Raw genomic sequence first — 14791 nt, forward strand, 5'->3', positions numbered from 1 at the left:
TTTGAAGCCATATTGTTTAGCGCAGTGGACAAGGAATTGGCATTATTGGCATTCCTTCCTAAAAATTGACCGATTTTTCTACAAATTTCAGTTGTATTTTAGATTTTGGTCCTCTACAATGTCTGGCGTAAGTATTCAATATTGTGAATTTTATTTTTGAGTGAGTAATATCGTCAGCGAGGCTCGTTTAATGTTCCAACTGCCTTGTTTTTTTTGTTGACGATTCGTTTCGCTACTGGCAAGCTAAGCGCTGTGTCCACCGATCGTGTTTGTCATTTTCTCTGTTTGCGATTTTTTTCTGGTCTCTGTTGCCAATCGTGTCTTTGATAACCGCATCCGTGCAATTTGCAAACTCCGAGTGTGTATTATACAGTGCAGGCTTGCTGTTTAGAAGAAAAAAATAGAACATTTGAAAATTTCGGTTATGAAATGGTTTGTGCTGGAAAAGCCTTCAGACTATAGAGATGTGTTCATTTATACGAATGGTCGGTACTACACGTCAGTGCATAGTTATATCTTTGCATATGCCATACTGGATTTTGTCTAAATTGGTATTTTTATGATCTCAGTTTGTCAGTAACAAATTTGCTAAAATTTTGAAATCAATATATTTGCATAGTTTTATATTAGCAACTACCATTACCATTAAGTTATGAACTCGTAGCCTTGACATGTCCATCAGTAAATTTTATCTCTTGGCCTCACTGATCTCTATGCTATATGACAGAAAGAAAACTCCAAGGATTGTAATAGTTGAAACATCCCATGTATTTAGTGTAGATAGCAAGTACATACAGGTCTAAATACTAGTAGGTGAGACTATATGATCCTGGGCAGCATTATCGTCTGAATCGACTGCTTACGCAACTTGATGGAAACATTCTTCCTCAAAAACCTGTCATAATTCTATCAAAAGGTTAACGGTTGCGTATTTGACCTCACTGAAATAAATCTGATTGGACGCTTCTGTAAAACATGTGCCCAATCAGAGTGAGTGCAGCATAAAGTTGAATTGCGAACGTTAACACACATTGTCTAAACAGAGGATCAGTGGTGAGGCGATGACCTAATAAGCGTACCTTAGCGAGAGAAGATGAGCTTATTTTATAATTATTCTTTCAATGTTCATCTTTACTTTTTCTTCTCCATCATTTTCAGAAAGTCATCAGTACTCTTGAATAGTACATGTACAACTGTAGTCGGATTACCATATGTGTCAATTTGTCATGGATTTCTGTAATTTTTTAGGATTACACAAATTTTCTCTAACAATGAAAACAGTGATATTCCTTTGTTTTTTTCTGCATGATATTACATACTAATACATTTGCTATTTAAATTTGACACAGCGTTGGTTTTATCAGGTCACACTTTTCTGATGTTGAAATTGTTCTCATTTTGTTCAGCCTATAGAATAATATATTCGGTTTTGCATACTATGATATAATACCTACAGTACATGTACATGCCGGTACAAATAGTTATTGTTACTAACATAAAATATATTGTATGGTATGGTATGTCACATTACTGTCTAAGCTGTTCATTCTTGATTTGTTTTGGCACTAAAATTCTGTAAGTAATTCAAGCTCTATATTCTCCATTACAAGTGTAATGTCTGAGTGCATACTTTGAGGTATCCTTGTACTAACCTTATTATTATACATCGTTTCCTTCTGAGGATACCCATTGGGAATGCCGAAATCCAAAATGTTTAGAACAGAATCAGTGAACTTCTGTGTGTGGAGTCCGATCAAACCTTGGCAGCAGCCATGTTTGTTTTTATTATTAGTGGACGCTTAAGCGCGTAATCATTCCATATTTGGAATTCGCATTTCCTAATATGGTAGGATGAAAATACCCCGTAAAATATCACAAAATCACTGCACGCTGTAACGTTACGGTGACAGATGTATAATAATGTACTTTATTTTTGCTCGGAATTCATTTTCGCTATTTCGCTGAAGGAAAGATTCAGTGAGAATAAAATCCAGCAAATATACCTTTTCCCCTATATTTACATTTCATCACCATGAAAGCTGTTAACATTCTTTCAGTACTTGTTTAACTTTTAAAATGTAATAATCAATGCCATAGGAACGTATTGCAACCTGATGCAAATTACGAAATTTAATACCAGAATGTGGTTTTTGCCAGTCAATAATCGGAAGATGTCTTCAGCACTAGCCTGTATTGTGATTGGTTAACGGCATTCTTAATCAACTTGTGTCCAAGAAAACATGACAGAATGCGGAATTTGTACAGAATCAATTGAGTGTTCTAAAACAATCGTTCTTGATAAAACAAACTTGAAGTTTACATATATTTCATAGCAAATCAAAGAAATAACAGTTTTTGTACTCAAACATGACTGAATACTGTAAAACTAATTAAGATGTCGCTAATTAGAATAGAGTATATTTTCACAGTAAGATTATTGGCACTTTAGCTAAATTAAGATTCAATTAATTCATGCTTTGAGTCAAATTCGCTAACATGGTAAGTGTTTTACAGTAAATGCCATTAGAACCTTCAGAAATGTATGTTATTTTTGTGTGTACTTCTACAGCAGTAGATAAATGTTTTCAGGATGTTTTGTGTCCTTAACACAAAGTACTATCAGTTCAGTGGTTTTTCATTTTCAATAATTAAAGCCTAAATTTGATCCAAGAAAAACAATTTTTAGAGTAAGCGAGATTTTACGGTAATTGTGGACATTGTGCAGTTCATTCAGATATATGGTAACAGTGCTTCACAGCTGTATCTAGTAACTTAACATGGCTACTGGCATTGACAACTTTCATATGCTTTATTGCGATCTTGAGACTATTACTTGAAATGGTGGGAATACGAGTCATAGGAAATATGTTAGGATTCACCACTTCCTCCTGTTCTGAATTACCGGTACTTACTACATGTATGGCTACAGTAATTCAGAACAGAAGCATTGATTTGAATAAACTATCTAAGGGGAAACAGACAACTGCCAACGTTTAGGGGCTTCTTTGCATATTTCATGCAAATTTAGACCATAAATATTTTTGTTCATAGTCTCAAGACCCTAATAACCGTAAATGTATGATTTCACAGTGTTACACAGTTGTTGCTCTGCAGTTGTACTTTTTGTAAAAACATAATCACAGATGTGAAAAATGACATCTAAGTTAGTTTTAAAAATATACATTCACTACATAGTTGGTACAATGGTACATGAAGTCAAAAAATGCAACATTGTTTGAATAACAATAGCTACTTTGCTTAAAATAAATTTTAGCACATTTGCTTAGAATAAATAAACGCTTGGATTTTATCGAAAAAATAACGTTATTGGAAACATTAATTTATTTTTGGCCTATGGTTGCTTGACAAAGTAGGTATAAATGTACATTTGGTTGGTATTTACAGGAATAGCTTTTATAGAAATTAATTGTGGATTAATAGATTTTTGTTTTTTGCCATCTTTACAGCAGAGCTCCAATGTGGAAAATCTATCACCTCAAACCATAAGACAGGTTGCCAAAGAAATATCTGAATTGTCATCAAACCCACCCGAAGGCATTAAAGTTTATCCTAATGAAGAAGACATTACAGATATACAGGCCACGATAGAAGGGCCAGGTAGGATTTGTTCAGTAGTATGACAGAATCTAATGGCCTTCCCCTGATGATCAAGAGGTATGAAGTACTTTCTCTGCAACAGAGGTTATATTTTTAGTACCTAGTGTTGGTTTGTCTGTTACCAACATTACGAAAAAAAGTTATATACGAAAGAAAACTGCCATCAGAAAAAATATCAATAACTGTTGAAATAATAGTGATGCATGTATAATTCCAAATTGTATGTTTCCAATAATGTGGATAAAATTTTAGGTTGTATAAAGTCAGTGTATGTGGAAAAATGAGCTGCTTGGCGGAGGTTTGCATTTTACGAGTGCTCTCTAGTTTTGTGGTGTATTCTGCAGCCATAAAAGATTGCATAGTTTCATAGCATCACAAATAAAAATAACTTCCATACCCCTCAAACATCAGGGCAAGACCAAGAGATTTATTTTACACATGTTTACAAGAAAATTTGTAACTACATCATCCAAGATGTCTGTATAAGTGCGCAATAATTGAGGGCCTTCCCATGTGACATGGCAGTCTTATTTAAATTTACAGTAAATGCATTTTTTATTCACTGGGTTTAATTTTCATTAATATGGGGAATCTGCTAAATAAATCCATGTGAACACATAAAATTACAATTCTAACACTCATTGTTTCACTGGCAAATCTGTAAATTTAAAACCTAGTTAATATGCTTCTAAATAGTGGATTAAAAACCTGTGAAAATTAACAACATTTATATCAAAGAATATACATGCATTTCAAAGGCAACATTCCTGATGTCCAGTGTTTTCCGATTCATGAGATAACATACTAATTTTTGTATCGACAGGCAGACATGTCATAACTTTTGGAGACTTGTGGACTCACCGTTACGACATCAATTTATCATTTCTCATTCTATGATTTTTATTATGAACCCACATATGGTGGCAACTAGTGAAACAGACAGGATTTTTTTGTGTTTTTGCTGATTTAGATATCAGTAGTAGAAATAACGTGTTTTTAGGGGTGAAAGAAAATAAACTGCAATACATAAAAATGTAATAATGTTATGCATCTTATAGACTGGGATTGTGATTCCAGTAGACCTTTGCAAGAACCAAAGCATGCAGTTTTGTATATTATGGATTACCAAGATAGGGAGGAATACGGTGCTCGCATTTTTTTTGTACGTATGCTGTAGAACATGGTATATGTATGTGGTGAAGCGAGGAAACACCGTCAACCACCTCCCTCTTTCTCTATTTCAATTAGGTTCTCTGACATTGTGGTGTGTAGCCTATAACAGGGGTTGAAAAAACAGGGTTGGAGAATACTGTTGCCTGTCACAATTACTGAATGTATCACTCCCATTTGGCTAGCAAGTATCTTACAGCAAGTCTGAGAAATGTTGGGGCAGCCAATTTGCATTTTGCTGTAATTCACCTGTTCCCAGGGACAGGCAATTTCTAGGTGGACATAGCTTAATTTTGACCACTGTAGTACAAATTGTGTCATCTCACTATGTACAAACTTATTAATAATTATAATATCCAAAAATGGTTTCTAATATATTATGTTTCTTTCTATTCATAGGAGGAACTCCCTATGCTGGTGGTTTATTTCGAGTTAAGTTAGTTTTAGGTAAAGGTTTTCCATCAGTTCCACCTAAAGGATTTTTTCTCACACGAATTTTTCATCCAAATGTTGCTAGTAATGGTGAAATTTGTGTGAATACATTGAAAAAAGATTGGAAGCCTGAATTAGGAATTAAACATGTTCTTTTGGTAAGTCATTCATTATTATTACTTCATGTTATTAGTCTTAGTTCTTCTCAGATTGTTTGTTTGTCTTTTTCTTCATGTACCTTTATTTCTAAGCACCTTCCCACATTGCATGAACTGTTTCTTTTAAGTTTCTGCCCACTGATTTACAATTTTTGCGTGTTGATTTGCTGCTGCTTTTGCTTTATGAAACAGCCAAGTAAAGTTGGTCTAAGTCTGGTCGCCATTGTTGATGACGAAACAAGACTTATGAACACAAATAGAATGCATGTAATATCGAACAAACAATAACAATCCTAGCTACAACATTCAAGATACACACTTCTCAAACAAATACAGTATTTATATTATTGTGAGGTGTGTCAATATAAAATATTAGTATACACATTTAAAAAAAAAAGGTAATTAAACCAGCTGTACATTCTTATGTAAACAAAAACGACACTGAACCATGTTGGTGGAACCAAAAATAACCTTATAAATTTAATTAAAATAAACAGGTGAGTGCACGAGTTCATCAGTTGGCCGACGTACATTTCCTCAATATTGGCTACCACAGTAATTGTATAGTGTAACTGGCTGTATCTTTCTGCATATACATGTGTAGCTGGTTGCCTAGATTTTGATGCAAGTTACAGAGTTTGTCACTAATCACAAACATTTTGAAGTAAAACATTTACCTTTTCCACAGGTATATATTTTTGTGCATAGATATGTTGTGCTTGAAAACTACTTGTTCTATTCCATATTGCAATTGTAATTTTCATTCTGCAGGTACGAGTATTTTTAGTTCCTGTTCGGATGCAGTTCGAAAACAGGGACTTATGTTTTGACCTCTGTGTGTCTGCGTGCGTGCGTCTGTGCGTGCATCCGGACCTGTATCTTAGAAATGCCTGGACCAATCACGATCAAACTTCACACATACATCATACATGATATTATACATATGCACGTCAATTTGTTTCACGATCTGATTCAAGATGGTCGAATGGCTGCCATTTTTGTGCTAAAAAATCTTAAAAATCAAGCATTTCTCAGCTGTTTACAAATGGATTTTGTTCAAACTTGGTATATACATTAGACATTATGGGACCTTGATGCAAATAATTTTGTTTTTCAGATAAGATTCAAAATGGCCGACTGGCAGCCATTTTGTTTTAATGAATGTGGTTCTCGTGCCGTATCTCTGACTTGCTTTCACTGATTATGTTCAAATTTTAAATATTCATTATACATCATGTCATAGACAGATATATTGGTTTGACGATCTTATTCAAAATGGCTAAATGGTGGCCATTTTTGTGCTAAAAAATCATATATCAAGCATTTCTGGCATTTATGGATGGATTACGTTCAAACTTGGTACATACATTAGACATTACGGGTTCTTGATGCACCTCATTTTATTTTTCTATTCTATTTCTATTTTTATTTTTATATTCAAATTTTATATATATTCGTTATACATCATGTTATATATATATATATATATATATATATATATATATGTATTCAAAATGGCTGATTTTGAATGCTGTTCCAGAGCAATATCTCTCAATATGGACAAGTACTTGTTTGACGACCATGTCAAAATGTCAATCATTTTAATGTTAAAAAATCTTATTCCTGACATGGTTATATTCCAGCTATATTACTATAAACAAAACTATATATCTTAAATTTGATAACTAACGAGGACTGTGCCATCCATGGCTTGTTGATTTAGTTTTTGATTTCGATCAACTCAAAACATTTTTTTTTTTTTGAGCACTCATGTCAAATGTATGAGTTGGCAATCCATAAAACTTCTATATAAGGACCATTTTTTCATAGGGTGGCTGCTGTACACAGGTTTACTGGAACTATTGATGTTATCTTTGCTAGAGCAAATATGGTATTTGTATGTGTGATCACCATATCATGACTATTTTTTGCATTGTCTATATTATCATGCCAGTGTACTTGTATAGTCATAAATGCCAAATTCTATTAAATTATTTTGTGATACCCCTTTGCCTTGTATAATATTTAAATTAGTCTCAGACCCAAACGTTAATCAAAACAACAATTAGCAATGTTGCAAAACTAGACTTGCATGTACTGTCAAATTAGACAACACACATTTATTTCAATTAATTCTTTAAATACGTTTTTCATTTCAATTAGAATGACAAACATATTGGAAGTTTCATCAAATGCATTATCATGGCTTAATGTACATGTTGATGTTTGAGACATTTTAAAATTAAAAAAGGATGGACTATGCCCGGTTGTTTAATTCAGCTTAATATGCTAAATGTGCTGCACAATCCCCAAAATAATAACATTTATCATGCATGGATTTAGGGGGAGGCCTACCCCCTTCACCCGGCAAAAAAAAAAAAAATTGACAACCAAGCCCAGCCATAGCCCAGCCTTCGGCCACATCAATAGTCCACACCCCCTTACTGAATTTCTGGATCCTCGAGAGTTTATAGTCTGTTTTTTTCACAGAAAATGGTAGTGTAAATTTCAATATTCAATAAAACTTGAAACAATGTCAGATTTGGCCCGTTCAAAATTAAAATTAAATTCAGTGTCATTTACAGAAAATGTGTACAAATATACCCCATTTGGGTCCACAGGTCCTCAGGTGCTTGAGTTTAACCGGGTGTGAATGACACAATAATAAGTGCATTAAATTGCCTTAATGCCATAATAGGAAGATGAACACACAGCCCTGTCTATCTAACATGTCTCGAAGGCTTACTTTTCATGCAAGTGTTTGTAAGCTACCGTGAGCAACCTATCCAGCTACCAGTAAAGTTGATTATTAGTTTTCTGTACATCTAGAGATTATAAAGTGAGAACCTGTGAAACTATTTTTACAGGGGTGTGTGCAAATTTTAATAGCGCATTAAGCCACACACTAGGACACATACAAGCGACAGTGTCCTGACATTTGAGACTGTCTATGCATACATTTTGTTTAATTTGCTTCGCTATTCCTTCAGCAATTTCTGCAATTGAATGAAATAGAGTGAAATGTAATTGCTTCTTTTAATGATAATAAACATGTCTCTCAGTATTATATTGATGTCTCCTGCAGCTTGAACTTCACAGAGGCACCAAAGCCAATTGCATTGGTGTGTATTCCTATATCCTAATTTATCCCAGTTTATAAATTTTGAACTTGAAACTGGGTGTCCTCTGAAGTACCAAGTTCAAGCCCTGCACCTGATGACGTTGGTTTGACCCAAGTGTTCCAGTCTCTTGCTATTGTTGTTCACTTGTTTTCTCTGTTTTACAGACTATCAAATGTCTCCTAATCTATCCTAACCCGGAGTCTGCGCTCAATGAAGAAGCAGGAAAACTTTTACTTGAACAATATGAGGACTATTCTTTACGAGCAAAAATGATGACAGAAATTCATGCTGTCCCACCTAGAACATCCAAAGAATGTAAAAACACTATGGACGATGTTCCCTCCACTTCCGCTGCCAGCGAATATTCATGTAATGGACCAATGGCAAAGAAACATGCCGGTGACAAAAAAGCCTTAGAAAAAAAGAAAAAGGATAAAAAGAGAACATTGAAGCGATTATAACATCAGGCTGATTGCTTTTCACAATAAGGACATTTTTAATTTTTTTTTGTACAAATTTTGAAAAAAAGTTAAATGCTGTAACTACTTGTATGTATGTTGAACGGTGTGCCAAGAGGATATTGTATAATTGTTATTGCCCAACTTCCGTTGTTTTTTTAAAAAGAATATGTGCATATAAAATAATTTGTGTATAAGTTGAGTGAATATAATCCGTGTAGAAAAAATGAAAAGTAATTCTGGTACATTTTGATTCCGTGCAATCTTTCTTTTGTTTATAATCTTGCTGTTGTCCCTATGTAGAATAGTTTTGTTAATTTACTTGTCCCATTTGTAAACTTCTGATAACTACTTTTATGATAAACTACACAACTTTTTCTAAAGATATTTATAACAGCTTATGAGGTTCAATAATTGTTGTATATTGTTGGATGACGTGAAAGATAGCGAAATATGAACAAAAATGTCTGGTAAAATAAAATGATTGAATATAGGATGATTGTAATATAAAAACAAAAATGTTCTCATCTTGGATTGAGCGCCCACCAACATTTCTGTGCAACAATTTGCATGTATTTATGTATTTGTCAAATTTGGATCAGATGGGAAAATTATTGAAAAAATTAATATTTATTTTGTAAAAGGTAACAAAAGTTGATTATGGCGCTTAAAAGATTAATATCAGCAGTACGGTTAACATTGGTATCACATTTTTTTTAAAAGCCAGAGTATTCCGTTGTTATAACCAACCTCAGGAGTTTAACGTAATGTTGTATCCTGTTAACTTGATTTGAACAACATTAGTAATATTAAGATACTGCGATGTATAAACCCACCCAGTTCAAATAATGCAGCTTATGCACCATAAGGTTGACCAGTACAGTTTCAGCAATGTGGTTTGGTTTGGTTTGGTTTGAAGTGGACATGGAGGAGCTTTTATGTAATAACTTGCTCTATCACCAAAGTATTAGCATAATGTAAAAAAAACTGCTACCCGGTATATCTTCAAATATATAGTTCCTGACATATTGTTTCATTATCTCTAGTTCCTAAAAATCGTGAATATAGGTAAAATAATATAATGTTCACTCCTCCCTTATAACCATGTAGAGCAATAAGCAATCTTTTCACAAAATATAAAAACATTCATGAAACTGTATTGGTCAATCCTAACGCATCACTGTAATAGTGTCGTTCTACAATATGGGTCCCATGCAATAGCAGTCATGTAATATAAGAAATGATTTGGGCCACGTATCAATTCAAAAGTTATGGAGATTTTCGTGAGATATTTGTGTAGAATCGTGATTGATTTTGCTGCTCATTGACAAGGTTATTTTTTGACTGGACATTATGAATTGTCATCATTTATTGCATTTTCAGGTGCTCTTTAAACAAAACTGCAAACATGTCATTTGCTCAGCAGTGGAATTTTGAGTAAAAAAAAGGCTATTCTATAAGTTCCAATGATAGGATTAGTCATACAATTGTTTGCTATTGACAAAAGTCTGGAACTGTTACATTTGATACAGGTGACAATACAGCTTTAATTAGGATTCACCAAATCTAGTGATGCATCACTGTAGGAAATGATAAGGATTGGCGAGTGCAAACGATGGGCATTTAAGTTTAATGCGCAACAGGTGTTGCATCGCATCCTGTTCGATATGAGACCCATAGCGACAAATATTAAGTGTGTAAACTACATTGTTTCGTTTACTTTAAATTTAAACATGTGCTGCCCGGCGACTAAAGTTATTTAGTTGAGTGCACTCTCTTAAAGGGCGGTAGTCGTCGTGCTGCGTCCTGTTCGATATGGGACTCGTAACAACGTATACAACGCATGTAAAATTCATTGTTTATTTACATGAAATTCAAACACTCGCTGCGAGACGACCGCCGCCGCCGCCGCCGCCGCCGCCGTTCTTAGAAGCACATACGCTTGTATATTAAAAACCTCTGTAAATGGTTTGCATTAACAAATGTCAACCATTTTCTGATTCGGGTTTGGTGTGTTTAACATCCCACCAACATTAACAATTTGTGCCTTCATGTGCACTGCTATTTGAGATGTGCTTCTAATGGTTTACATGCACTGAACCATCCACTGGACTCTCAAGGAATTTAAATATTTGTATAAACTGAACACAAGTGAGAGAGTGGTTTGGTTTATAGAAGTTTTATCTGGGGGTCACCAAGCTTGGATTAAACTAGTCTGAATTATACACAATTTATCTTACTTAATTCTCATTGTTGTATATTTGTTTTATATTTAATTTTTTTTTTGGCAGTCATTATTTCCAGGTTCTGTCTAACTTACTGTTATTCATGCAAATGTTGAAGTTCTAAAAGGACTTAATTTATTTTACTGTTTGTTTTGGCGCAAGATTGGATGCTTCTATGGAAAGTGCCCTCAGTCATTGACTTTTAATAAAGTGAACTTATGTTTTTAAACCAAGTTTCTATCGAATGTTTGGTGCTATATTCAGTTACAAACCATCTTGTTGTACCTGAAGCATACAAGAAACAACTGTTTTGTGTTCTGGCCCCTTTTGCACATTCTTTGAAGTGGGGGCTCACAATCAAGTGACAATGCTATACGTATTTCTGTATTTGTGTTCATTGCAATGCATAGTTTCAAATTTGTATGTAAATGTAGCATGCATGCATAGCATTGACTTGGGAGGGATGATACTGTAAAACATGTCTTTTTAGCGAGAGAACTGATTCGCTATTTCAAAATGTTGCTAATGACTTTATTATAAATTCAAAATGGCCAAGGCTTGGGGCTTTTTATACAGTAATCTGGAGCGCTTCTTAATTACACTTGACAGTTTTTCTTTGTTAACTGCGCATTTGTTTTGGCACGCGACAGACAAGTATTGTGAAAACAGGAAATCAACAATGACAAGAGAGATTTGCTAAATCAACATTTCGCAATTACGTCATTTTCCCACAATTCGCTAAATCAACATTTCGCAATTGCGTCATTTTCCCACAATTCGCTAAAATTGCATGTCGCTTTTTCAAAATGTTTTACAGTAGTCAGAAATTAAATACCATCTTAGTATCTGTCTCAAGTGGGAAATGTATGTTAATGTGTATTCAACTTGTAACAAAACCAAGACAAACAGGCTTTCTATTATGTAGTAAACAGGAAATGTAGACTAGGTCGCAGCTACACTTTTACTCGCCAGACTTTTTTAAAAGGGCGGGTGAGTTTTTACATGCATGAAAGCTTTGATCTATTGTCTATGTGAAGGCGTTTTTTTGATGTATTTAAAAAGACAAAAACTGAAACTGGTAAATTATTATGATCTTCAGATATTTATTTTTAAATATTTTCTTTTTAAACATGATCCCTGCATAAATTATATATTACAATCAAATTGTACAATTTTTGTGTATTTTCTCCAAATGGAATCAATTAGTCATGTAGTCTATTTTTTTTTTGTATAAACAAATATGAAGTGTAAACATCTTGTTTACAAATATAGGTATATCTCATTGGAAGCAAAACAGTTGCATCTTATGTTCAATATTGGTCTTATGCGGCATTAACAACTGTAAAATGCATCATTTACACAAAATTTAATGTCCTGCTGCTCAACAACTGGCAAAAAAAATTTACTGGTATATTATAATAAACTGTTTAACATTAGATTTATAAAACTATTTATTTTAGACAATGTTAAAATACTGATAAATTCTGAGCGTTTTTGTATGTGGCCCATATAAACATAAATTTGAACTTTGATATCACAAATACAACCACCACAGTAAATTTCCAAGTGGTGAATTTTAAATACAAACCCACTGCGTCCAAGATTGAGAATGCTTTGTTTGTAATGTGTTTTTAACATGGTTAGAATTGAGAGATGGAAGTGCCATATGGACTCTATAGAGTCAACTTGTGCAAATAAAGCGTTTTATTTCTTTGTATCTCATTGTGTTCTATCTGATATTGCCCTAGCATGCTTATAAAGACCATCTACCGGTAGTAAACCTCAAATATTTTTGCCGACAGCTTAAATGCTTAACGTACAGTACCATATATTTATGAAAGATTAATCTTACTGGGGGTATCTAGAAATATTACATATTCATAATTGTTTACATGATCAGATACTGGAAGACAGCTTCTATCCAACAGGTAGCCGACTCAATCATGTTTTACAATAATTGTCATTACAAGCTATTTGCAATAATTATGCTTATGGTATATCCCAAATGTACACTGACTATAGTCTTGCACTTCAATGCTAATAGACCATTTTTCGTTCACTGCGAGATGCCAAGTTTTGCATGAAATGGAACCTAAAAACAAAGGTCATAGCATCGTACTGGCGACAACGCCTGGGATTCAACAAACTTGAAAGTATTTTGGGGATATTTCCACACTTAATGTGTTCACCACTGAGGGCATGATTAAGATTCGTGTCGAGCGTTGAGGAAGCAAATGTGTTGTCGAGCATATATGTTCAGACCGAGATCAAGTTTTTTTCGCCACAGCTGACTCGGGCCGACTGTTCACACACAAGTTTAAGTGCCGAGATCTCTAACGTGAACGCCACTTCTGATTCAATCCATTTAACTAAAATGTTGTTAGAATACAAAATGAAGCATTAGAAGCTGAAAATGTTTAATTAGTATTCAGATAATGTCAGATACTCAACTACATACAGTATGCAACTGTAAAATTAGGCTGAAAATTAATTATTAAAAACTAAATTAAATCAGATATTCATCTATACAACAAACGCATACAAAGTTTTTTTTTTTCTGCATTTGGCCTTACCACTTCAAAGATACAAACATAACTGAAACAGATAATAAAAATGCACAGATTTATGGAAATAAAAATTATCAGGCATGCAACTACAAAAATAGCATTCATGTGCCAAGTTTGATTCTAATTCAGCAAACTATTACTAGGATATCAACAAATCATGGAAGCAGCAAGTAAATTAGCTAATTAACATATGCAGATTACCTATTTCTAAAGTCATGTTAGACACTTAACTGCTCAAAAAGTATGCATTTACAAAACAACACAACATGCTGAATGTAGTTGTTATTTATGTGCAAATTACCTAGTTAGCCTATGCAGATTTATTACAGTAGTGTGAGACAATTAACTATAACTATATGTATCCATGTATTAAGTTTCATTCTATCTTTGAAAACCTCTGTTAGGATTACCAAAAAACATACTATAAACAATTAATAAGCAACTTAGCTAATTAATATACACAGATTTTTCACAAAATTTAATCAAATGCAACTATAAATATCGCCACTGCTATTTCAAATTGCTATTTTTATAGTCTGCAAGAAAGCATTACTCTAAAGAACAGCAGCTGCCATCCCATCAGCCCTTGGATCAGAACCAGCCCATAATACTTTACAATCATCACAAACAAATAATTGGTCACTTGGATTCCTGCCAGCTGACCACCAGGCTCCTTTTGTAATGATCTGTCCTCTGCCGAAAACTGATCTGTTTAAACCAGTTATTGGGCCGTCAATTAAATGTCCCATGTTTACTAACTCGAGAACTGTTTTCGAGGCAATCCCGTGCTCCAGTGAAATGGTTGAACTGATTCCAGTATGCCCAGGTCCGATACAGAAACGTGGCTGGTCAAGTGCTTCTTGTGGATTCATGCCAAATTCTACCATGTTTAGCAGTACCTGAAGCAAAGTGTATACATAGTTGTCTTTATAAATGTGGCTGCATGAATCCTCCGATTATACCAATGTTGGCTAATAACTCACCTGTACATGTCCTTGTGGCTGCATGAATCCTCCGATTATACCAACGTTGGCTAATAAC

At 34.0% G+C, this 14791-nt stretch overlaps 2 protein-coding genes across 3 annotated transcripts in view; one reads left to right on the top strand and one right to left on the bottom strand.

Annotated features, from left to right (window-relative positions):
• On the top strand, positions 1-12900 carry LOC100373734 (ubiquitin-conjugating enzyme E2 S-like). Of its 2 annotated transcripts, none has more exons than XM_006821752.3 (4): positions 1-127; positions 3468-3618; positions 5188-5378; positions 8665-12900. In XM_006821752.3, the coding sequence occupies exons 1-4, from the start codon at positions 119-121 to the stop codon at positions 8959-8961; spliced, it is 648 nt and encodes a 215-aa protein (XP_006821815.1). In that variant the 5' UTR covers positions 1-118; the 3' UTR covers positions 8962-12900. The 2 variants fall into 2 exon arrangements, with proteins under 2 accessions (XP_006821815.1, XP_077868978.1); XM_078012852.2 differs by having other exon boundaries at positions 5-127; positions 3471-3618.
• LOC102809314 (uncharacterized) overlaps positions 12870-14791 on the bottom strand; it is a 22345-nt gene continuing 20423 nt past the window's right edge. Inside the window, exon 9 of the mRNA XM_085502170.1 lies at positions 12870-14649. Within this exon, the coding sequence (XP_085358296.1) occupies positions 14305-14649 (345 nt within the window). The 3' untranslated portion in view covers positions 12870-14304. The remainder of the gene's footprint in view (positions 14650-14791) is intronic.

The sequence above is a fragment of the Saccoglossus kowalevskii genome, chromosome 8, assembly GCF_978046115.1.
Source record: "Saccoglossus kowalevskii chromosome 8, keSacKowa6.1, whole genome shotgun sequence".
Lineage (NCBI taxonomy): Eukaryota > Metazoa > Hemichordata > Enteropneusta > Harrimaniidae > Saccoglossus > Saccoglossus kowalevskii.